Source organism: Nesoenas mayeri, assembly GCF_963082525.1.
Source record: "Nesoenas mayeri genome assembly, chromosome: 25".
Lineage (NCBI taxonomy): Eukaryota > Metazoa > Chordata > Aves > Columbiformes > Columbidae > Nesoenas > Nesoenas mayeri.
Window position 1 is genome coordinate 6,402,327 of NC_137549.1, and position 24,574 is coordinate 6,426,900.

At 50.1% G+C, this 24,574-nt stretch overlaps 3 protein-coding genes across 6 annotated transcripts; 1 reads left to right on the forward strand and 2 right to left on the reverse strand.

Annotated features, from left to right (window-relative positions):
* Window positions 1-1,148: 1,148 nt before the first annotated feature.
* On the reverse strand, window positions 1,149-4,979 carry HSD11B1L (hydroxysteroid 11-beta dehydrogenase 1 like). The gene is made up of 7 exons (XM_080359415.1): window positions 4,883-4,979; window positions 4,293-4,423; window positions 3,932-4,043; window positions 3,460-3,551; window positions 3,080-3,173; window positions 2,447-2,612; window positions 1,149-2,287 (listed from the first exon to the last, which is right to left on the reverse strand). The coding sequence occupies exons 1-7, from the start codon at window positions 4,965-4,967 to the stop codon at window positions 2,101-2,103; spliced, it is 867 nt and encodes a 288-aa protein (XP_080215541.1). The 5' UTR covers window positions 4,968-4,979; the 3' UTR covers window positions 1,149-2,100.
* A 1,003-nt stretch (window positions 4,980-5,982) lies between these two features.
* MICOS13 (mitochondrial contact site and cristae organizing system subunit 13) lies at window positions 5,983-9,420 on the forward strand. Of its 4 annotated transcripts, none has more exons than XM_080359081.1 (5): window positions 6,009-6,272; window positions 7,702-7,858; window positions 8,596-8,647; window positions 8,920-8,992; window positions 9,331-9,420. In XM_080359081.1, exons 1-5 carry the CDS (start codon window positions 6,082-6,084, stop codon window positions 9,332-9,334), a joined length of 477 nt encoding a protein of 158 aa, XP_080215207.1. In that variant the 5' UTR covers window positions 6,009-6,081; the 3' UTR covers window positions 9,335-9,420. The 4 variants fall into 4 exon arrangements, with proteins under 4 accessions (XP_080215209.1, XP_080215207.1, XP_080215206.1 ...); XM_080359082.1 differs by lacking the exon at window positions 9,331-9,420 and adding an exon at window positions 6,398-6,482 and having other exon boundaries at window positions 6,122-6,272; window positions 8,920-9,323; XM_080359083.1 differs by lacking the exon at window positions 9,331-9,420 and having other exon boundaries at window positions 5,983-6,026; window positions 8,920-9,323.
* A 597-nt stretch (window positions 9,421-10,017) lies between these two features.
* Window positions 10,018-24,389, reverse strand: LOC308049432 (scaffold attachment factor B1-like). The gene is made up of 19 exons (XM_080359079.1): window positions 24,093-24,389; window positions 22,768-22,855; window positions 22,278-22,342; window positions 21,986-22,192; window positions 21,461-21,523; window positions 20,992-21,019; window positions 19,590-20,088; window positions 19,122-19,171; window positions 17,369-17,469; window positions 16,116-16,265; window positions 15,944-16,020; window positions 13,887-14,026; window positions 13,507-13,598; window positions 13,002-13,108; window positions 12,226-12,519; window positions 11,880-12,017; window positions 11,419-11,461; window positions 11,003-11,124; window positions 10,018-10,712 (listed from the first exon to the last, which is right to left on the reverse strand). The coding sequence occupies exons 1-19, from the start codon at window positions 24,279-24,281 to the stop codon at window positions 10,586-10,588; spliced, it is 2,580 nt and encodes an 859-aa protein (XP_080215205.1). The 5' UTR covers window positions 24,282-24,389; the 3' UTR covers window positions 10,018-10,585.
* Between the last annotated feature and the right edge of the window lie 185 nt (window positions 24,390-24,574).

Below are 24,574 nucleotides of genomic sequence, written 5' to 3' on the forward strand. Positions count from 1 at the left end.
GCCCAGCAGGACGGTTCTTGCCGCGATGGACTCGTGTATTTGCTGCTAATGTGGTGCACAGCAAAGGGACCAGAAAGGCAGCAGCCCCTGGGGACCCGACGCTCTTCCTCTCGGGGTGTGCCTGGAGTACATGGACCAAGAAAACCCACCGCTGTGTCTCTGGGTTACCGCAGTGATGTATGGAAACGTAGCTCTGTCCCTCCCTCCCTCCTGGCCCTTTCACAGATAAATATAAATATATATATATATATACACAGTCTCTATTTTTTTTTAAAGTGGCTCACAGGACCAAACTTTTCCATTCAGAGACTGACTCCTTGCAAGAGGGACTGGAAGTTAAGGGTTTGCCTTTACAACAGTGTCTTCTCAGATAGGCCTGAACGCTTTGAGAGGATGGACAGAGAGCATCTCTCTGCTCAGCATCAGCAAGAAAGATACCGACGTACCTCCAGGATTAGGGCCCGGCCGGCTGCTCAGCTCAACTCACTCGTCTACCAGCCTAGTTGAGGATCTCAAGAGCTCAGTTCCAAGGGCTTCTGCAGACAAAGCTCCTGGGATGCGGCGCCAAAGCCCCCGCGTCAGAACCGACCCGGCGCTGGGGAGCGGGCGGTGGCTCCCAGGCGAACGGGACGTTCTCTCCATCCCAGGCGAACGGGACGTTCTCTCCATCCCAGGCGAACGGGACGTTCTCTCCATCCCAGGCGAACGGGACGTTCTCTCCATCCCAGGCGAACGGGACGTTCTCTCCATCCCAGCTGAGCAAGGGGACTCACCCCGTCCCCCTTCTGCAGAGCTTTCCCGAGCAGACACACGGACGGCGCGACGGAAGGACGGCCGCCATCCTGGTTTGTAAACCCACCGCCCCCTCCAAGGCACGGATTATAAATTCTGCAGCATATATAGAGATATACACGCTTAAACACAGAACGTAGCTCCGAGCTTGATTTAACAAAGCTCCCTGGGGGTGGGGGTGTCGTACTGACGAGGCACATCCCTTTAACGGCTTGAAACAGTCTCTTTAGGTTGCGACCAAAATAAGGAAAGAAAACAACAACAAACCCAAACCAGCCCTGCAAACCTCCTGAATCATTAGTTTCAATATTGCAGAGTTTGGTAATGTACCGAGAACATTCCCTTGTGTGTGTGTGTGTGTGTGTGTGTGTGTGTGTGTGTCTGCGCTTAAATGTGGTCAGAGGGTGGTTGGTGGAAAAGAAGTTGATGCAATGGATAGTGAAGCAAAATGGGGGATGGAGGTGCTTTCAGCACCTTCACAGCTCAGCCGCCCGCGCCCCACGCGGAGCCGACGGGCGACGCTGCGCGAGTCCGTGTGTTTCTATAGTCCATGTTTACGTATTGTAAATACCATTTTTATACTTAACATCTATTATGTATGTGATTTGTACAATGTACTTTATTTCTGCTACAAGTAATTTCATGAAGTTTAATCTAATTTTGGAAAAAAAAAAAAGAAAAAAAAGACCAACAACTGCAAAATGGGAAAAAATAAAAGGACTTGGGAAATTGCAGGTCAAGCTGGTTTAAAACAAGCGGTTTCTTCCATCACAATTACTGATGTGACTGTACAATGTTACAGGTACAAGTTTTGTCAATGTCAAATTCCTCACTCTGGTCAAAAAAAATCTTAAATTTATTTAATAAAAGTTTTACTTGCTGAGTAACTGGGATTTTCCTTCGTGCGTTAGCTGCAGCCGCTCTTGGGTAAAGCTTATGCTTGAAGACAAAGGGAACTTCAACGTGTGACAGCAGCACGTTACAAAATAGCTTCATTAAAATAGAGGTTAAAATTCTATTTATAGGAAGCAAGGAGGTTCGCGGAACGCACGAAACAACGAAGCGGTGGGATGCGCGGACCCTGCGGGGTGTGCGGGACAGAGCTGGAGCGGAGCAGCCGAGCAGGGGAGACGTGGCGGCTGAGACGGGGACGGGGACAACCCGCCCGTATCAGACCCGCGGCTGCGGCGGGAGGGGACGCGCACCAAGAGCCTCACGAAAAGGCGAAGGTTCCGCAGTCACCGCTCCAGCGCCGCGGGATGGGGGACGCGGTGGGGGACGCGGGACGGGAGAGGAGGCCGAGCGTCCTTACGGGCTGCTGTAGTTGTAGTAACTCTGTAAAACCTGGTCGCGGTTACTCGGGAACAGAACCCAGAGCTGGCACACGTGCTGCAGCAGCCACGGGTAGAAAAGCTCCTGCACCCGCAGGGCTCCCCCGCGGACGATGGCGAGAGCGGCTTCGGGAGCCGGAGAAGCCGCCATGTACACTTTGCCCCTGGAAGGAAACGGGGCACGCAGAGCCGGTCAGTCCTCGGGGTGCTTCGAACCGCGCAGACTGAGCCCTGCAGGGCCGCACATCCAAACAGGTGCGCACACCGTCCTAGATACAGTCGCCGTGCGTGCTCTTCAACTCCTGTACCCTCCAAATACACACCTGGTGTTCTCCAGCGCCGTGGCGGTGTCGATCAGGCCCAGGATGCACAGGGTGACAGAGACGTTTCTCTTCTGCATGGTGAGCTCGTGCCGCAGCGAGGTGAAGAATCCGTCCAGCGCAAACTTGGAGGCAGAGTAAGAGGTGGTGAAGGGGGTGGGTATCCGTCCTGAGAGGAGAAAGAGTGGAAAACACCAGGAAAGTGGCTGTAAGGAGAGGAAATGTGGGCAGAGACTTTGGCTTTGCCATCCTGCACCAACCCCTGTTCTGTTAGGTGTTTATTTCTATCACACAGACGCTTGGAAAATGGCGCCGCTTTGTGCGAGCACGTCCCAGCACAAGAGCCACCACGTGTGTGGGTGAGGGGAGGAAATCTCTGCTAAGTCGCGCAGTAAACAGGTCACACGCCGGGCTGAGAAGCCCAATGTGATGATCCAGCTGCAGAGCGGATCGTGGTCACGTCCCCTCACGCGCCAACACATCTGGCGAGGGCGGAGCCACGTCAGGGGACGCAAAGCGGTGCAGCGCAGGTGGTGCTGCAGAGAACAAGCAGCCGGCGCTCGCCGCTCTGAGCGCGGCGGGAGGACGCGGAGAAGCGCGACGTGCTGGGAACCACCGTCAGCTGAAGACACTGACCTGCGAGGGAGGAAACGACCACCAGGGAGCCGTTGCTCCTCTCCAGGGCCTGAAGAGCCGCCGTTGCGAGGGCCACGTAACTGAAGAAATTCACCTGGAATGGCAGAAGTAGGAATGGAAGGAGCAAAAGAGTCGAGGAGGACGGTCACCGCGAGCCAGCAAGCCGGGGAAGTGGTGAGGAAGGGAAAGGAGCACGGCTCGGGTTTGCTTTTTCAAACAAATACTGAAACGAATAATCTCTGTGGGGATGGGGACAGATGGCGCATCCATCGGCCTTTCCGATGGAGGAGTCAGAGCAAAGGTTACTCCTGGGCTTTAACATACGGATTTCTTTCCGAGAGCCAACGAGCCGCCCCTGACTTCTCTCTGAGCCGTTTCACCTGCATGAGCCGGCGAGTGTATTCCACATCTCCATCCCACATCTGGAACCGGTTCGCAGCGATGTGGTTGAGCACCAGGTAATCCAGTCCCCCTGCGGCGGGGAGGAAGAGCGGGTGAAGCGAGGCCACCCCAACCGAGGGCTCCAGAACGCCGCGGCAGCGCCCGGCCGAGCAGCCTCAGCAGGCTGGGAAGCGCTTTACCAGGAGGATACATTAAATGTGTCCATCTCCGAGCAGCTTTGCAGACTTCCAAAGTTATTTGTAACAGAAAAAATTATGTGCAAAAAGCATCAGGAGCAGCACAAGGTTTAAAAGAAAGGTGTGAACTGACGGCTGCCGGCCTGGTCACAGCACACACTTGTTTCTTAACACACCCACATCATGAAAACCAAGAGTATAATGAAGTAATTAAGACATCAAATAATGCAAAGTCTGTTCTCTCTCCTTAGTCCGTCATTTTTTATCTGCTTACCCAGCTGTTGCACAGCAAACCGCACCACCCTCTCGGGCTCTGAAGGGGAAGACATATCTGCAGGGATATAAAGTACTTTCTTTGCTCCAAGCATCTTGCATTTTTCTGCCACCTTGAAAATGAACACACATCCATAGATTAAACAATATAGAGTGTGGGGGGGAACGACTAGAAATAAGAGCACTGGTTTTTTCCCAGCACTACAGTCACCGAGAGCCAATTCTGGACAGAGACACTTTAAATCTACCGTGGGGAGCTGATTGTGCATCCAGACGTTGTTTAACCGGACAGCTAAACAGAGGTGACTCGTGGGAGGATGCAGGTTCAGCGTACCCTGGGGATGCACACACAGCGTTTTTACCTCCCGCAGCACGGCGTCCCTCCTCGCCGTCAAAACGATCTCAGCGCCAAAGCGGGAATAATGATACGCCATCTGCTCCCCAATCCCCGCGCTGGCTCCGGTCAGGAGGACGCGGGCGCCGGCCAAGCGCTCTTATTCATGGGAAAGAGAATAAAAGACACAGAAGTAAGGGGAGGAAGCAGAAGCGCCGCCCGAGCGACCGGCGGAGCTCGACAGCGGAGGTGTCAGCGCTGGAAGGTCTCGATGTTTCTCTAAAAGCAGACAAGGATCGACCTCCAGAAGCCACGAGTGCAGCTGCACAGCTATAAAGATGGTTCTTGACCCCAAGGAGTTTGTGATCAAAAGCAAACCAAGAGGAAGGCAGTGGCAAAGTACAGGTAATTTCCTTTCCCTTGTAAATGCCCTTAGAACATTTTGTCTTCCTCTTTGTTTCAAGCTCCTCTTTATTTCTGGGGCTGGAGCGTCGCTTTGGGGCCCCCCAGCCTGCTGGGACTATGGAGAGGAACGAGACCACCTGTCAGAGCTTGGAAATGGAGCCTTTATCTCTAATGTGACCGATACTGTTGGAACGAGCCCTCTGCGGAGCCCACCTGGGTCGAAAGGGTCTTTCCAGAAGAAAGCCAGGAGCGCGGTGACGATCCCCGCGGCACAAAGCGCCGTCCCAATCGCCTTCATATCCCCCGGCCCGTGGAGAGCAAAGCGGAGTGTTCAAGCCGACGACTCCAGAAATAAATGGGAACACGTAACGAACTTCAGCGCCTGGAAGGTTCTGAGATAATACAGCGGGTATTCCTCAAGATGGGAAGTTTGCAGGTAGTTTGGGAACTCTTCTATTTCTATTCATTATATCTATTTCTACCAACAGGGGACCCAGATCTAAGATTTGCTTCAAGGTGAATGAAACAACAAATGTGTTGTTTTGAACCTGTTTGGATTTTCTTAGGATTAAGGAAGAAAGTGAGAACCGTGATGGTTTCTGAACACAACAGGGAACCCGGCCAGGGCGTTGGGGCCAAATTTTATGTAAGCATGTACAAAGTCTAAAAGGTTAGGAGCTCTATTTAAAATAATAATCACAAGAGATCAAGAGAATGAAAGGGAAGGGAAAGGGAAAGGGAAGGAGAGGAGAAGACAGGAAAGGAGAGGAAAGGAAAGGAGAGGAGAGGAAAATGGAAAGGAAAACCGAAGGGAAGGGAAGGGAAGGGTCTTTCCCTGGCAATTCCCAGAGCTCTGAACCCAGCCTCTATGCAGCACGAGTTCTCTCTAGTCTACAGGAGAAAAAACCCCTCGTGTCGAACCTCACGGAACGTTCAATGAAGGAGCTCATGCTCCCAGCTGACAACGTTAACCCCGTTAAGCCGCACCTCAGGAGAACCGGCACTTGTCGCTGCGCGGGGCGGACGCGGAGCAGCGGGCGGGATGGAGCCGGGTCCCAGCAGCCCCGCCGAGCAGCAGCCGGGCCCGCTCCCCGGGACGTGACGGGCGGCGCGGCAGCCGGTGACACGAGCACAACGGGCGCGAACCGGCGCTGGGACCCGGGAACCGCGGGGCGCGATGGCCCCGCCCCCCGCCCCCGCGCTCCCGAGGCCCCGCCCCCCGAGCCCCTGCCCGGCTGCCATGGCAACCGCCGAGCCGGGCTGCGATAGGCGGAGCCGCCGCGCTGCTCCGGCCACGTGACCGGCTCCCGAAGGCCCCCGCGGCAGCCATGGCCGCCCGCCTGTTCCCCGCCGTCAAGTGAGTCCCCGCGGCCGCGCTGCCCGGAGAGCCCGGCCCGGCGCCCCCGGGTCCCATGCACCGCCCGGCCCGGCGCCCCCAGGTCCCGTGCACCGCCCGGCCCGGCGCCCCCGGGTCCCGTGCACCGCCCGGCCCCGCGCACGGCGCGTCCCCCGGCCCTCCCGGGCCTGTTTCCGTGTCCCCGGCCTCGCCGCGCTGCGCCCTTGACCTCCGTCACCGCCATGTCGGGCTGGCGGGACCCGCCAGGTCAGCGCGGCGGGAGCGCGTCGCGCAGCGGCCGGGGGAGCGCGGCGGGGCTGGCCGCGCGGCTCCCTCAGCGCGGGGACGGGGCTGCTGGGGAGCAGCATTGACACAGAAACCCCTTTTCCCAGACAGACGTGTGAGAACATGGATGTTCTTGTCCCGCCTCTCAGCGGCCCCTGTCAGTGTCCGCCTGCTGGTCAGCGCATCGGGCAAGTGTGTGTGTGTGTGTGTGTCTGTGTGTCTGTGTGTGTGTGTGTGTGTGTGTGTTTGTGTGTGTGTGTGTTTGTGTGTGTGTGTGTCTGTGTGTGTGTGTGTTCGTTCCCCTGGGTGTACTGCAGTTTTTTAAAGGGGAAACCACTCTGCCCTGTGGATTTGAAAAACTCAGCCTCCGCGGGTCTCTATAACGAAAAAGCAGCTGAAGGTCAGGTATCCTCCCGCCTCCCGTTGTGCCGGGTGCCCATCCGGGCGGTGTCCGCACCCGTGCGGTCTGTGGGAGCTTTAGGAGCCCGGGCGGTGCGGGAACAGGCCTGGCCAGGCGTTAACTGGGCTGTAATGAGCTCAGCCAGATGCTGCTGTCTGTCAGATTAATCACGTTACTTACTAACAAGGCAGCAAGAACCACATTATTAACAGGGATGTTAAACCCACTGCAAAATCATTTAGTTCCTTTTATCAAAGGAAATGCCAGTGATTCTGAGGCTTGAAAAACTGATACTTTCTCATTTTTTCTTGAAAACTGTCCCTGATAAAACGTGAATGGGGATGGTGTCAAGGGGTTGATGTGGAATGTAGCTACGTATTTTTTCTGCCACTTTTTGTGTGCAACAAGACATTACAGCAGCGTATTCGTGATTTCTTTCTGGATGCTCCCCCTTTGATGGTCACAGCTCCCAGGGTGCGTCGATTGCCCCTCAGCTCCAGCAGGACAGGGAGCTGCTGGAGAGTCCAGCGCAGGGCAACAAAGATGCTGCAGGGAGTGGAGCATCTCCCGTGTGAGGAAAGGCTGAGGGAGCTGGGGCTCTGGAGCTGGACAAGAGGACACTGAGGGGTGACCTTATTAATGTTTATAAATATATAAAGGGTGAGTGCCACAAGGACGGAGCCAGGCTCTTCTCAGTGGCAAACAATGACAGGACAAGGGGTAATGGGATCAAGCTGGAACACAGGAGGTTCCACTTGAATTTGAGAAGAAACTTCTTCCCGGTGAGGGTGTCAGAGCCTGGCCCAGGCTGCCCAGGGGGGTTGTGGAGTCTCCTTCTGTGCAGACATTCCAACCCGCCTGGACACCTTCCTGTGTAACCTCATCTGGGTGTTCCTGCTCCATGGGGATTGCACTGGATGAGCTTTCCAGGGCCCTTCCAATCCCAAACATACTGTGATACTGTGATAATCGTGTTGTGAACTGAACCGTCGTGGCGTTTGGTTCTTTTAGGTTTGTCATCAAGGGCAGCGTGGCTGGAGCCGCCGTGTTCGTGGTGTACGAGCAGGGGCTGCTGGGCAGCGGCGCGCAGGGCGCTGAGGCTCTCCGGAAAGCTCGAGCGGCGCTGCCGCCGGCCATCCACGAGTGGACAAGTTACGTAGGCTGGGAGGTAAGGGCCGCGCAGACGGCAGCAGCCAGAACAAACACGTCCTTTGAACGAGGAGGAGGAAACACTGGGCCATGTTCTGGTTCCAGTAACGCTGGCAGGGGTTCTGCTGTTGAAACTGGATTTCATGTTGAAAATATTTTGAGGAGGATTGAAATGGAAGGAGGATAAAATTTTAAATTTAGTGGAGAGACGTTGCTCACGGATGTTGTTTCAAAGGAGAAGGGGTAACTAGGGGATTGCAAATATGCCCTGCGAGATACTTCACTAGGTAGTGCTATTCCTAAGCTGCTTTTGAAGGATCCTACATGCTTTTAAAAAATTAATGAAAAGATCCTCCTCCTCATTTCTCAGGCTGCTTACGGTTCATCTGAAGAGGCCCTTTGAGTAAATCTTAGTGTTTAAAATCTTCAGAACCTGAGGAGTCTTTGCTCAAAGTTTGAAAAGCAGTTTTCATGTTAGAGCGTATTCTAAACTAACAGGTACCTGTGAGGAGACAGGTGTGAAGATGAGTTTTCAGGAGCACCCAAATGATAAGTTACCACCTTCTGTACCCACTTTATACTGGGGGGAAGAGCAAAGTCCAGACTTTAAGCCTCATGTTTGATCCCTTTTGAGACTTAGGGAGAGTAGGCACTCGGGTGTCTTTGGGATGAGCTCAAGAGGCTTCTCCAAGGTGATGTGGGTTCTGTTACATGTGAAACCCCTCGAGTGCTGATATTTTCTCTCTCTCTTTCCAGCTCCCACCCACTCCAAAATTGGACTTTTCCCCCTCTGATTCCTGGAACAAAGGTAAAATAATTTTCAACAAACTGTGAAAGGAGCAAGGGGCCAAGGGTGATGTAGCTTATACTGAAGCTGGAATTTCTCTGTGTCACAAATGCTACTGAGACAATAAACCTGTACTTGAACCAAGGATCATTCAGGCCTCGGTGTATTTGAAAGCTGAGATGGAGCTGGATTTTCCCTCCATGTTTAAAGAGATCTGCAATGCTAGAATAATATTAGGAAGTTTGGCTTGAATGGCGCTGTTCTCGGGCTAACTCTGCTGTGTTTCCTTGCAGGAGTGCAGACAGTCATGTCCGCCCTGTCTGTAGCTCCCACCAGGGCCTGCGAATACACCGCGGAAGGCTGGAAGTACGTGAAGGATCTTGTCAAGTGAGCACGTTCTCCGGGGTTCACGGTTCTCTCCATCCCGTGTCTTCGGGATGACACACAGTCCGTCCCGCTGGGGGCAGCTCAGCCACGCAAGGGCTGCAATAAAACCATTTGGAAGTTCCCTTTGTACCTGGGTTGGTTTTAGCGTGCAGGCTGTGGTGCTTTCTGGCTTAGCAGAGGGTCCGCAGAGGTCAGGCATCAGTTTAACGCGGCGATGGCGTGCGCTGAGCTGCCAGACTCGCTAGCTAAACAGATTATTTGGTTTTAAATTTTACCAGCTGTTGGTGGAACTAAGTGGATTCATTTTGTCTCTTGAGTTGAAAAGTATTCTGTCTGCTGGCTTCTTTAAAAAGTGCTGGAACTCCCTTGAAGTCACTCAGACCTCTGTGTGTGACGCTTTTTGGCACCTGAGCGAGAGGGGACGGATCTCCAGGCGCAGCAGAGTCCCCGTGGGACACAGAGCGAGGGATTCAGAAACGGTTGGGTTTGTTGTTGTTTTATTTTCAAGACAGAAACCTTGTTTGCTGATGGGAAACAACACAAAATGGGAGCTGGGAAGGGAGGTTCCTGGAAAGCAAGAACATTGCCTTGCTCTCCATCTCTTCTTCTCCAGGAGACATCTCCTCTGAAGAGGAGCAGCTAAGATTACAGTGCACCCTGCCAAAATATAAGTAGGTCTGGAACAAAGAAGGATTTGCAAGGGTTTTGTTTCCTTTTTTAAATAGTTATGTGGTGGAACTTACTGCCAGGAGATTTCAGAGGATTTGGTGAAGGTATAAATAGCTTTAAAAAGCGCTTAAGTTAATTCCTGGAGGACGGGTCCATCGGTGGCTCTTAAACCTGACGGCCCAGGTGGAAACTACAGCTCAGTAAAGCCCGGAGTGCCGGACGCTGGGAGGTTATCGACTGATGACAACTGCTCCACGGACACCCTGCTCCAACCTATTGTTCTTTACGCGCCTGCTTCTAAAGGAGAAAGAATACTGAGCGGGAAGGACTTCCGCATCTAAGCCGGTGCGTCTGTTCTCCTCTTACGGCATCTCAGTGACAACGTGTACATTCAATAAGGGACTGATCCTTCCATACAGTTGCTGGGTTTAAGTTGAATGTTTTGCCAAGTCTAGTTTGTGACTTACAGAAATTACTGTAGGTAGGACAGGGTGCTGATCAGATTCCCTTAGGCAGTGTAGAATTTGAGCTGTGGTGTTGAGCGTGGAAGGGCCCTCTCAAGATAATCTAGTTCAATATCCATGCCCAAGCAAGTTCACCTTTGAAATGAGATGGTTTAGCGTAGAGCTGAATAAATTCATTTTCCAGGGACTGCTGAAACAAAGCAATTAACTGTAAACTGGCTTTTATTTATGGAAAATGGAATGCTTCATTAATAAACATTTTCAATGGGGTATGAACAACACGTTACAAAACAAATGAGTTCACATTGGATTGAGTGACGTAATATGGCAGCAGCTTAAAAAAAAATACACTTACGGTAGCCCATAAGTTACAATTAATGGTAACCCTGGGTGACAGGTTTATTTCAGTTGCCACCTTGCATTAAAAATTAAAACATACTCAGTAGCGACGGTTGAAACGAGGATCGTTGGGTCTGTTTGCTCTCTCCTGGCCAGCAAAGCCTTCCTGCATTCCTCCTCCGTGCATCATCTGGCTTTGGTTGCCACCTTGCATGAACCCTCCACGCCTAGAAAGGGATTGAGACATTTTGATACAATGGGGGGTGTTTTAAACACAAACTAGAGAAGAACCACTACCCTGATTTTCAGGCTTCGATAGTAACAGAGACTTTCCGATGTGAAGTTATTGAAGAAGAAAAGTCATGCCAAGACGCGTGTTTTGACGCAGAAGGCAAGCGGCTACTCACCTGTCGTCCATCCACCAGAGAACAAAGTTGGAAAAGGAAGGAATCGTATGTCCAACCCGGCATCCTGCACTCACATACAGCACAAGGAAAAACCTCGAGCTCAGACTAACCGTGACTGGGGGGGGATCCCTCTGCTGTCGCTCATTCTTCTGTCGGACCCGTAGCCGCCCCAGCTCTCCCGAGAGTCTCGCGAATGCCGGTCTGGGCCTCCCGGGCGCTCGTCGGGATAATGCTGCAAGGCAAGAGCAGTTACAGAACCGCCTGGAAGACCCCGGCCTTTCTCCTCCCCAGGCTCAACACTCCCTTTTGGACACAGTTCACTTGTTTTGTATCAGAACAGCTTTATAATAAACAAGTCTTTGAACCGAATTTCATCTTGTTAAAGAAAACAAGACAATCTGCTTATTGATACGTTTTTTGGAGCTATTGTTTAATTCTTAACTACTGCAATTTAATCTGACACACACTATAAAAAAACAGGTTATAAGAAGTTCAGATGTTTCTGTAGCTTTATAAAGCAACTTACCTGTCCATCCCGATCTCCCATCATTGTCCTTGATCCGTATCTCCTACGAACAGACAAGTAAATCAGACTGTGGTAGAAGAACACAGAGCAGTCTGTAAAAATCCCGCTGTGTAACAACCCAGATGCGCAATCCCGCTCCCCTGTAGCGCCCGCATTAGCCACAAAAGGCACAAACAGCTGGAAGCGCGGAAACCAGGGCACGTGTTGCACTCCCGGAAAACCCAGTCAGTCCTACGGTACAAATGAGAATATTCTCATTAAGATGCTGGGTGCCCAAAACATCATTTAGAACATTTTCGGTATCCTACAAATGTGTGAAACAGCTTTACAAGTACAGATCTCCTCACGGCTGTGTAAGAAAAACAAGTCCACGGCCACTAAGCCACACAAAATGCAAGTCAAACACACAGGAAAGGCGGCAAAATGTGACATTAAATACATTTTTGTCTTCCAACACCAACCTGTCTATTGAATGATCTTGATAACGGCCACGATCCCTGTGATCGAAGTCATGGAAGCGATCCTGGCGACCGAAATCTGAGTGGTACCTGTCGTTCATTGCCATTCGCTTTGCTTCTGGCCAGTACGGATCATCTCTCCTGCAAGGAAGAACGTGCTCATTTCAGTCAAGATGATGACTTGATATTGTTCCCCGTGTGCGAACCAGAAGAAGGGTAATTAAGTTCAAAAGGGAGCTGAAAAACCCTCTACTGAACACGATAATCTCAATGCAACCAGCACAGGCTGGTGAGACAGCAGCCGGCGGCGCCGTTTTCCACCTGCATCCCTCGTGGTTATTGGCTCTACCTGCCGTCTATGTCGTACGGTCTCCTCATCGCAGACCGACGTTCCTGTTCGTAGCGCAGCTGCTCGTGCTGGCGCCGCAGCTCTTCCCTCTCCCGCTGGATGCGATCCTGCTCTCTCCTCCTCTCGTGCTCTATGTGCATCCGCTCCCTTTCCAGCCGCTCTCTCTCCATCCGTTCCCGCTCGAGGCGCTGCCTCTCGATCTCCAGCCGCTCCCGAGCGATCTCCAGCCGCTCCCTCTCCTCCCGCTCCCGGATGGTCTGCAGGTGCTGCTGCCTCTCCCGGCGCTCGCGCGTGCTGTTCCAACACAAACCCAAGAGTTACGGATCTAATCATTCAACAAATAAGTTAAAATGGGGAAGAGAAAAGAAAAGAAAAGAAAAGCTCATTCGTTCTGTTCTAGAAACACATCCAGCTCTGAAGAAGCCAGAACAGTATGCGGGACAGGAGGACTCCACTAAAGCTCAGAAACTTCTTCCTCTCCAGTAAGACTGATGAAAACGTTTCCCCTCCATGCCCTCACCTCACTTTAGCTATGGAATAGTGTGAAAATTGTTTTAACATGGAACTCAGGTGACAGTTTTAGCGAGGAATTTGCAGGATGGCCATTGCCACCTTTACCCTGGATTCAATAGCACGGAAACAGAAATAAACCCCCCCCCAAAATCACTAAATACCTGAATTAGGTTCTTAATTTCTCTATAGACACAATGTATTTAAATACAAAAATATTCATTCAGGGTAAAAAAACAAAGGAAGAACTGCGCTGCTGCTCTTACCGGCGCTGCTCTGCCTCCCTCATTTTCCGCTGTGCTTTGATTTTGTAAAATGGCACAATCCCTTGTCTCTCTCTGCTCTCCGACTTGCGATCCTGGCTCTTAATGCTCTGTATTTAATATCGAAGGAGAGAAACTTAATGGAGAGCATTTATAAAAGGACGACTATCACAAAGAGTATTCTGAGCTCTGTTGCCATTCGTACATCTCACGTCTCAAAGCTCGGTCCCCATGTTTCTAAAATGCTGCTCTTTTTCAAACCTTACAGACACAGCATACATTAACATATACTGATACTTACCCTCCCACGTTGGTTTGGGAGGATTGCATTGCTGATTATGGTACAAGCTGTGTGAAAGGTGTTTTACTAATTAAGATCTAAACCCACATTATAGAAACTCCAGCTGGACAAACCGGTTAGACAAGCAGGGGCTACATGGAGGTTGGCAACATTCAGCATTCGTTCCTAAGACAAGTGCCATGTTTCCCATGCAGAAACAACACTTACTCTGTCCTTTGATGTAGTCGACGTTTTCACACTAATAACAGGTTCTCCTTTGGATTTATCCATTACCACTGTTCTCTCTGTTCCTTTAGTTCCTAAATAAAACCAAGATGGAGGGGAAAGAGATAATACACTCGTGCAGTGTATAATGTGCTGGTGGCCCGTGGTCGGACCAGCGCACTGCGCTGGGTCAGAACCGGCTGGAGCGCCGGGCCCGGGGGGCGCTGGTGAGCGGGGCTGCACCCCCCCAGTGGGGTCCCCAGCGCAGTGTTGGGTCCAGTCCTGTTTAACACCTTGACTGATGATTTAGATGAGGGGATTCACTGCAATTACTCACACTTCACAGTATCTTTCCCTCTATAAAAAAATAAGAGCCAAATTACCTGACTTAATAGTTTTAGGTTGATCTGATGAACCCGACTTCAGTTCATCTTTCTCTTTTTTTTCTTTTTCGTCTTTGTCTTCTGTCTTTTTAGCATCATCTTTTTGGTCAGATTTCTCATCTCTTTTAACACTGCCAGGTCTACAGAGAGATATTGATACAGATTAGACTGATACAGAGCAAGAGAAAACTCAAGTAACACAGCAGAATTCTGATGTGATGTAACAGTCATAATTAGATTTCCCAACATTTCCTTCTACAACTTCCTCCACCATCACGTGAGACAATTAGGCCACGCTGTGCGGTTGTCGAACAGCTCAGCCGTGATTCAAAAACCACCCCACCGTGTGCTTAATGCCCACAAAGCTTCTCATTCAACACAACAGTTGGTCGCGGTCAATGGGGCGGAGTTGAGGCCTGTATCCAGTGCAGGGCCTCAGAGGCAGTGCTGGGGCCGGGATTATTCAATAATAATAACAACAATAACAATAATAACAATAATAACAATAACAATAATAATAATAATAATAATTCATAAATGATTTGGAGGAGGGAATAGAGTGACTGTCAGCAGGTTTGCTGGTGACACCGAGCTGGGAGCAGTGGTGACACTGGAAGCTGTGCTGCCATCAGAGACCTGGACAGGCTGGAGAGCTGGGCAGGGAAAATGTAATGAAATAGAACAAGGGCAAGTGTAGAGTCTTGAATCTGGGCAGGAACAACCCCAGGTTCCAGTGTAAGTTGGGGAATGACCTATTAGAGAGCAGCGCAGGGAAAGGGACCTGGGGGTCCTGGGGACAGCAGGGTGACCATGAGCCAGCACGGGGCCCTTGTGGCCAGGAAGCCAATGGGACCTGGGGTGGGTTAGAAGGGGGTGGTCAGTAGGTCAGAGAGGTTCTCCTGCCCCTCTGCTCTGCCCTGGGGAGACCACACCTGGAATCTTGTGTCCAGCTGTGGCCCCTCAGTTCCAGCAGGACAGGGAACTGCTGCAGAGAGTCCAGCGCAGCCACCAAGATGCTGCAGGGAGTGGAGCATCTCCCGTGTGAGGAAAGGCTGAGGGAGCTGGGGCTCTGGAGCTGGACAAGAGGACACTGAGGGGGGACTCATTGCTGGGGATCAATATGGAAAGGGGCAGTGTCAGGAGGATGGAGCCAGGCTCTGCTGGTGACAACCAGGGACAGGACAAGGGGCAATGGGTTCAAACTGGAACACAGGAGGTTCCACTTGAATACGAGAAGAAACTTGTTGTGGTGAGGGTGTCAGAGCCTGGCCCAGGCTGCCCAGCGGGTTGTGGAGTCTCCTTCTGTGCAGACATTCCAACCCGCCTGGACACCTTCCTGTGTAACCTCAGCTGGGTGTTCCTGCTCCATGGGGGGATTGCACTGGGTGAGCTTTACAGGGCCCTTCAACCCTGACACTCTGGGATTCTGTGATCAGGAAGTGCCAATATGAATCATTATCATTTTTGTTGGGCAATTAGGTGAAATAAAGGCAAAAACTTCTCAAGAGATAGCATTTTAAATAAGCTATGCCTCAATAAGATAATTAAAGCAAAGGAGTCAGTGTCATATTCACTCTCTTAGGGTATTTTTCAGCTACTTTCAGCAATGCTACAGAGAAAAACCACAATGCTGAAGGGGAACGTGTTCTGGAGCAGGATCTTGGACAACTGATCTTTGCCTCTTGGGGAGCACAACCGCCCGACAAAGCCTCAGCGAGAGAACAACGCAAGGGAGAAACAGCGCCACACTGGTCACAACCCTCCAACGGCCCTTCCTGTACACGTGTGACACGGGAACACCCCATCTTTACTAGAACCCAAGTATAGCTGAATTAAAACGTGTGCTTGAAAATGCAACTCTCCAATGCCTGCCTTAAAGCACGGAATAGAAACACATGAAGTTAAGCACCGAACTTCAACAGTAGTTTATCTCACAGGAAAAGTTGCTCTTTTTGACTGCCACAGAAATTCTTACTGTAACTCTGCTCTTCCTGACACACCAACACAGACTGAGCAGCAGCAAAACCCCTTTGGACAGAGAAGTTTTACAACAGTACCTCTCGCTGACTGGTTCTTTCTTTGCTTCATTCTCCTTTTTTTCACTTGGCTTCTTCCCAGCGGGTTCATTTTTGGCCTGGAATTGATTTTGCACGTCATCAGCTGAGAATGTGGTCTTGGTAACGCGTACAACGTGGTGGCGATGGGGTATCTTTGGGGCTCGGTACTCACTTTTTCCACAGAGATGATTTTCCCGTGTAGCTCCGTTTTGTGGAGGTGGGTAATGCACTTGGTGGCTTCCTCGGCCGTGGACATGGTGACGAAGCCGTAGCAGCGAGCGCCGGGACTGCGCGCGTTGGTCACCACTTTAGCGCCCACCACCTGCCCGAGACAAGGAGCTTTAACACGCACCGTCGCTCAGCAGCAAGAAGTACAAGCTCCCTTTCTACTCTGGTTTACCCAGAAGCTTCTGTTTTTCAGAAGTGAGCAGATACCAAAGGAGAATCGCTTTGCCATCTCCACTCAAATCAATGCTTTAATGTCGCCGCTAAGGGGCGGACCCGCCATGTTATCCACAATCTTGTTTAACAAACAGAAGTTTCCCCAAAAGGTCTGACTTGAAAAAGCCCACATAAAACACGCATGTAATACATTATGCTTATTGATGTTCATATATTCAACAGAGCTCATTCTGTATGACAAAAATTAATCATATTCCACAGAGGTGTCGTATTTTAAAGTACAGCTGGATAAAGAACATGCTTTGAGCATTTATGGCAGTTGTACGTCTATACTTCTAGGACGCGTGGCCTCTGCTAATACTAAAAAACACCCCAGTAATTTTATTTAAATGACTAAATGTTACCATGGCATCTAAGAAGAGGCAAATACTAGGTTGGATGTCACATCGTTTTTAATTACATTTCAAATTTTGGTGGTACATCTCTGTGACACATGTTCCAAGTTCCTAGATGGAATTCTGAGCAAATAAATAGAAGGAAATATTGCATTTTTGTTATAAGGAACATTAGAAAGGTTTTACCAGTCCCATGACGTTTAGACAAACTCAAAGCTGTGCTATACTTACTTTTTGTACCTATTGTACAGTCAAACTGAGGTTCTAGATTGTTAGCACATTGTTTTACTACAATCTTTAAATAGGCTTCAAGAGTCTGTCAAAAATCCTTCCTGCCATCCATCTTCTATTAAACTTTCTATTTCCCAACTGAGAAGGAGACTTAACTTGCCCTTCTGTCCATCATTAACAACTGCAGGAAACCCAGCCACCCCAAACCAAACCAAATGCCGCACCAAACGCCCCATACAGCGGCTTCTTAGAGCAACTGCCAACTCGAGACAAAACTTCCAGTACCAAGGCAATTTTTAAGATATTCCCCAATAACGTTTCAACATAATTATTAAGACAGTTTCAAGTGAAATAAAAAATCCAAACAACTGCCAAAATCTGCCACGCTGCCCCTTACCTTCCCGTATTTGCTGAACAGGTTCTTCAGATCCGTGGCTCTGGTGGTGGACGCCAGGCCGCTCACCCAGAAGTTGCGACTGGAACCGCCAGCAGCGTGGCCTAAAACCAGACAAACCCAAACCAGCTGCTTCTAAATGTAAAAGGAGCACTTCCACAGATCTGATCTCCTTTTGCCATCAGGTGACCCACCTGGTGGACGAGGGGAAAGCGGTAGGTGCGGTCTATCTGGACTGCAGCAAGGCCTCTGGCACTGTCTCCCACCATACACTCCCGCACGAGCTGGCGGCCCGCGGCTCGGACCAGTGCGCTCTGCTGCGTTCAGAACCGGCTGCAGGGCCGGGCCCAGGGGGTGCTGGGGAATGGGGCCGCACCCAGCTGGCGGCCAGTCACTGGTGCTGTCCCCAGGGGTCAGTGTTGGGGCCGGTCCTGTGTAACATCTTGATTGATGATTTAGATGAGGGGACTGAGACCATCATCAGCAAATGTGCTGATGACACCAAGTTGGGAGGGAGTGTGGAGCTGCTGGAAGGCAGGAGGCTCTGCAGAGGGATCTGGGGAGACTGGAAAAATGGGCCCATTCCAATGGGATGAAGTTCAACAAGGCCAAGTGCCGGGTCCTGCACTTTGGCCACAACAACCCCCCGCAGCTCCAGGCTGGGCACAGAGTGGCTGCAGAGCAGCCGGGCAGAAAGGGACCTGGGGGACTAATGGACGGGAAGCTCAACATGAGCCAACAGTGTGCCCAGGTGGCCAAGAAGGCCAATGGTGTCCTGTCCTGGATCCAAACCAGCGTGGTCAGCAGGACAAGGGCAGTGATCCTTCCCCTGTGCTCTGCATTGGGGAGGCCACACCTGGAGTATTGTGTTCAGTTCTGGGCCCCTCAGCTCAGGAAAGAGATTGAAGTGCTGGAGGGTCCAGAGAAGAGCAACAAGACTGGGGAAGGGACTTGAACACAAGACCATTGGGGAGAGGCTGAGGAAGCTGGGCTTGTTCAGTCTGGAGAAGAGGAGGCTCAGAGCTGAGCTCAGCACTCTCCAGAACTACCTGAAGGGCAGTTCTGGCCAGGTGGGGATTGGGCTCTTCTCCCAGGCATCAGCAATAGGACAAGGGGCCATGGGCTTCAACTCTGCCAGGGGAAACTGAGGCTGGAGATGAGAAAGCAATTCTGTGCAGAGAGAGTGGTCAGGCATTGGAATGGCTGCCCAGGGAGGTGCTGGACTCACCGGCCCTGGAGGCTTTGAAACTGAGATTGGCCATGGCACTTAGTGCCATGATCTGGTCAATGGGCTGGAGTTGGACCAAGGCTTGGACTGGATGAGCTCTGAGGGCTTTTCCAACCCAGTCCATTCTGTGATTCTGTTTTTAAAAAATCACAGAGCGAATGAAATGTGATGTATTAACGGTCTCCTCCCATGATTCACATTCCTGAAGGCAAAAAGCATTCCAAGTCCAAATACTTTTAGGATGGAACTACAAGCTTTGACACATGCAACAGAAATAGGCCGTTATTCAGGGAACTGCAGCGCTGCAGATCTGAAGCAACTGTGGCTCTTCGGAACGTGCCCGTCTAGAAAACTCCTCGTCCTCAATAAAATTCCAAGCTTTAGGTTTCTGTGTCATTTAAACACACCAATACTAGATTCCAAATTACTTCAGCATGTCTATGATATTTAACAACTGCACACCCCACCCAATATAAAAACGGTGACTCCCAGCAATCATTCGAGTTGTGTTTTTGAAAAGAAACGTACCTTTCTCATCCTTCGAGATTATCTTTGTATCTCTGTCCTCCTCCACAGGGCTAAAGACAAAACACCACATTGTTCAAGTCAGAAAGAAAAGTGAACAACCAAAAATGATGAAAAATGCTAAAATGAAATACCTACCAGAAAATGTTGCAAATGAAAACACACCTTTGTACATTTAAGAAATCTGACAATAAATAATGAAGTCAGATTCTTAAACAGACTTATATTATGAAGACATTTACAAATAAGAGTAATTTAAGGAAACAACCTTTGAAGGTTGAGGAAGGAAGGAAATCAAACCCTCTGTGTTTAGAAAAAAATATCTGCACATGAAGAAATCAAACAGACTCTTTAGGAATAGGCTACAATTTCATCAGTCTCGGTGGCCAATTGAAGGAAACAGCTTATGCGCATCACTTAACGACCAATGAAAAAAGATAGCATCTGGTCTAGAACGGAGAAAAAACAAACCTCTTTTTCTGATCACCGCCCTCACTGGCTGAGGACTCTTTAGTAGCAGGGGGTTCCTCAGAATTAGCTTTGTCTTCTGTTTTCTTCGCATCTTCTTGGCCTTCTTGGCCCTCGGGACCTGCGCCTTTGGCCGCTGTTCCCCCACTAGAGGCTTCCAGGCCTTGGCAGCGTTTGCTACTCTGATCGCTTGGGGTCTCTACCACTAAAGAGCCACAGTCCGGTTTCTCTTCCTCTACTGGCTGTTCACTTGTCTCCCCTTTCGCTACAACTAAACGCTTTGCTTCCTTCCTTGCCAAAGCTTGTGCCGATTTGCTGTCCAAATCTAAAGCATCTTCCTCCACCTGAGCGGCAGCCAGAGCGTCCTCTTCCTCCGCCAGCCTCTTGCCTGGCACCGCGTTACTCGCTTCCTGCGCATGTGGCCGCTCCGCTTCGGAAGTTTCTTCGTTAAGTACTTCAGATTTACAAGTTTCCCCCAAAATGTCGAGTATTTTCTCATTTTCTACGGATTTAACAGGAATAGAATGGCACAAGATTTAATCACCAGGGAAATACAGCAATCACAAATGTGGAACTGGCATGGCTGCCACACTAACACCAAGAGAACTGCTAAGCTACACAGAGATTGGAAAACCCTAAGTGTACACAGTGTGAAAAGTACCGCGCTAACTGCTGTCTGACAAACTACCAAACCAGCCCTACAGTGTTAACAGGCAAGAAAAATGCCCCCAGATTTAACAAAAACCTTCTGGCTGTTCCTGGATATTCTTCACCAAACGGTTCAGCTGCTTCTTCTCTAGTTAGCTTCCAGAGTCCGAGACGCTGAACTGAACGGACCAAGGCACTGAGGGTTCAATTTTTAAATCTCTGTGAAATCCTTTTAGAGCGGACAGTCCAACATGAGAACTGGGCATCTTCTGATGGTGCGTGAGAGTGTTTGCAGTCCAGAAAGTGAAAAGTATCTGTATGAAATTCCCATGAAGAAACTCTCTTCTTTCTTCTGTATCCAGTAACTAACCTTTACACTTTAATGCCCTACAGTATCTTTTTATTGCTTTCACTGCTCTCTACTTAGTAACAGAGTTAAGGTGTGTGCGATATCACAAGATCTGTTTACAGGTAGAATCTTTAGCTTTTAAACTGCGATTAACTTCTCTAAATCCATTTATGTAGTTTAACAGGTTTTTAAACCATTTCATTTCACTGGAAATATTGCAAAGATGCCAAGCACCACTTCACAGATCTGGGGATATGATTGGGTTTCCAATCTCTATGACCCTGCATAATCTGGATTGTCCATCATAAAAATAATGCAAATTATGTTTGTTTGCTTGGTTTTTTTAAGAGTTAATGGTTTAAAAAGTATTAGTTGAAAACACAGGAATATGTTTTTCTTTAACAGTACCTGGTTCCAAGTGCAGTTTCTCCATTTTCTGTTGGGGAAAATGAACACAGAATGAGGATTTCATCAAATACGTGTTGTAACTCAGAATAGCAGCACCCCCTGCCCAGCCCCGAGACTGACACCTCCACAATTCACCTACGGCGTCCAGCGCTTTCTTCCCCACATCCACTGCAACCGAGTATTTTATGTGGGTGATTTTTCTGGCACATTAAAGCCAAATCACAGTTTCAGCCACAATCACGTTCTCATATTCAACTGGGGATATTAAAGAGATAGGTAAAGTATCTTTGTGTATCACATCAACTGCGGAGTGGAAACCCATCCCGGCTACTACTTGATACAATCAGCAAGAGAAGGAAGAAATAAACAGTACGACTTCATATTATGGTCATGTTTTCCCTTGTGTAGTATGAACACAGAGGGAATACTGATAATAATAACCTGAAATATGGCAACGTTTTCAATTTACCTTCATCTCAATTAGATCAGAAGAAGAGGCATCTAAATTGTTTTCAATCTCATCATAATCTTCCTAAAAGAGTAAAAAAGGAATTACAACAGAAATTCTTTAAACCAGAACATTGTTTCTACAGAAAAGATCGTCAAAACACCTGTGAGTTGAAAACATAGTTTTGTCTCCATATATAGAACTATCTCGCTGACTGCGTACAGGTGTTTATGCACTTAGACACATTTAAATGGGAAGAGTGAACACTACAACTGATATATTACTTTCAATTCCAAGCTTCTTTCGCAGCAAGCAGAGACGTTACTGCAGGGTGACAAAGGCTGTGACCAGTCTACTGGGACCATTTCAAGCCCCTGACAGGTCTCAAGACATTTATCATTTAAACAGCAGGACATGAGAGCTGCTAATGTGAAAGAGAAACCATATCACAGCCATGTCCTATATTCTATTACACTAAAATAACTCACTTAGGTGCCCATATACTTATGAAATACCTTCTGAAAGTGTCCAAAGACCTCTACTCACCTCATTTTCTGTTAGCTGATCTGGAAGTTCTTTCATTTCCGCTTCGACATTGTCTTTATTATCAGACAAAGAATCGAGAATGTTATCGGGACTATAGTCTTCTCCACAGTCTACAGCACTGCCGTTATCGATTTCGGCTTCATCTAACACACTGATATCCATCATGTCAATATCCTGCAACGTATCCAGACTTGTTTCGATGTCCTCCTAAAGAAAGAAAAAGGAGAACCCTGTATTTTTTGTGGGTTAAATGACGCATATTTGTAGTAACAGCAATCATGATTTCACTTACCTGCCCATCTCTAGAGTTTTCTTCTAGCCCATTGTCTTCAACACCTTCTTCTTCTGATTTTCTTCCTAAAAATAGTATCAATGAAGTGAGATACAGCTACTTCAGAACAGTTTGCTTTCAATTAGATACAACACTAACACAAGTTATACGCATTTGTTATTTGTGCAACAAAAAATAGTTCTAATTACTCCTGCCCTGATTTCTCGCATCTAAAAATGTATCCCAAAGATAATTCAAGGGCTTCTATGAAAACAAGGAAAACATATATAGTTACGGCAAGGAAATTAGTCCCTGGGGTGCCGTGAAGCCACCCTGATGTACGCTGGCAGAGCTTTTGCTGCAGCCCCTTGCTCTGCACCTGACACAATTCTACACTCACAAATACAGGAACATCCACAACTTACGGCCTCATCTACAGAAGGAATCAACATTGTATGCGAAGTTCCAGCTACAAGGAAACAAAGGAACTGTGTTTGTCTGGAGTCCATACCTTTGCTAGTTCTTTTGGGCGTTCTCTTGTTGGTCAGTTCTGAGGCCACAGGGATTTCATCGGGGTCTCCTCCTTCATCCTCGATGGCCTATCGGAGACAGCAGCACGACACTGGTTGTATCGTTCGGTTGTTTGCATTTTACAGGTTTTCGATAGGATAAATGTCCCTACAGTAGCTTGTATGGCGCCACATTTTGAATTGGCGCTGAGAGCAGTGCTGACACCACAGGGATGTCTGAGCCGTTGTGGAGCGGTGCTGCACAGCACCGAGGCCTCTTCTGCTCCTCACTGCGCCCGGCGCGGGGTGCACGGGAGCCCGGGAGGGGACCCGGGCGGGACAGCTGCCCCCGCCCGCCCGACGGCTCCGGAACCAACGCTCAGCAAGAAGACTTGTAGGGGTGGGGCTGCCATTACTTGGCATCAGTCAGTGGAGAGCAAGCCACTCTTCTTTTACATCACGTGCTTTTCTTCCGCGCTTTGTTTTTTCTTTTTCCTCCTCTTTGTTGGCTTTTTTTTGCGATTCATTTTAAAAAATGTATATATATTAAGCTGCCTTTATCCCAAGCCCCGAGTGTTCGCTCCCTTTGACCCTTCCAATCTCGCCAGGCGGGCTGGGGTGAGCAGGCGGCCGCGTGGTGCTTCACCGCCCACCACGGCGAAACCACAACAGCACTTTTACCGATGTGTCACATCAGATTCGCGTCTCACCTTAGTTCAGATCACACAGCCAAGCAGCCGCACCAGCCGTTAGAAACACTGACTAGTGAAGGCGTGTAACACAACCCCACAGCAAATCACGCCACGACTGGGGAGCAAAGGTGCCCTCATCTGTCAATACGGTTCCCCATTTAGCAGGTAAGCACTTTAAGTGTATAAATGACCACTACAGGAACTCAGATGCATCTGACAGTATTTTTTTTCTCAACACATACACCTATTAGAACGTATTAAACGGTCAGGACCGGGTAAAGTGTTCTGGTTTCTTATAAGTCTGTGAAAATACATTCCGGAGAAGTGGAGCCTGATGAAGCGTGTGCAGAGGTAGCGACACAAGAGATGCAGGAAAGGGGAACGCGTGTGCGCGCTGGGGCGGCGGGATTCGGGGAAAGACGGGAAGGGAAGGGGAAGGGGAAGGGGAAGGGGAAGGAGAAGGGGAAGGGAAGAGAAGGGGAAGGGGAAGGAGAAGGGGAAGGGAAGGGGAAGGGGCAGCAGCGCCCTCAGACGCTCCCAGCGCGGGCAGGGCCCCGCGCGCATGCGCCGGGCGGCCTCGGGCCGGGGAAAAAGGCCCCGGATGACACGTCCCCTCCCCCCTGCTGGCGCCTCACCCTCCGCAGCCGCTCCATGAGGACGCTCTTGTTGCCGCCGCTGTCCAGGCTGCGCCGCTTGAGCTCGGCCCGCAGGTCGATGACTCGCAGCTCGCTCAGCCGCCGCGTTTCGGATTCTGAGCCGAGAGCCGCGGCCCCGCCGAGGGATGTGAAGTCCCCCAGCCCGGCCGCCGATTGACCGTCCGCCATCAAGGCCCCTTCGGTGCTCCGCGTCGGGCCCGAGCACACGGGAGAACACGACACAATCACACCCGAACTCCGCGATCACGGCACAAAATGGTGGGGAGGCCGGGACGCGCCAGGGGAGGGGGGGAGCGCCGCTCTGCGCATGCGCGGACAGGAGCGCGATGACGAGCGGGGGGGAGTGGGGGGCGTGGCTTGGGAGGGAATTTGAATGACAACTCTTGCGCACGCGCGGAAAGCGTCTCGTGCGCCCAGGGGCGGCTCGCGAGCTCTTGCGCATGCGCCCCAGGGCCGAAACC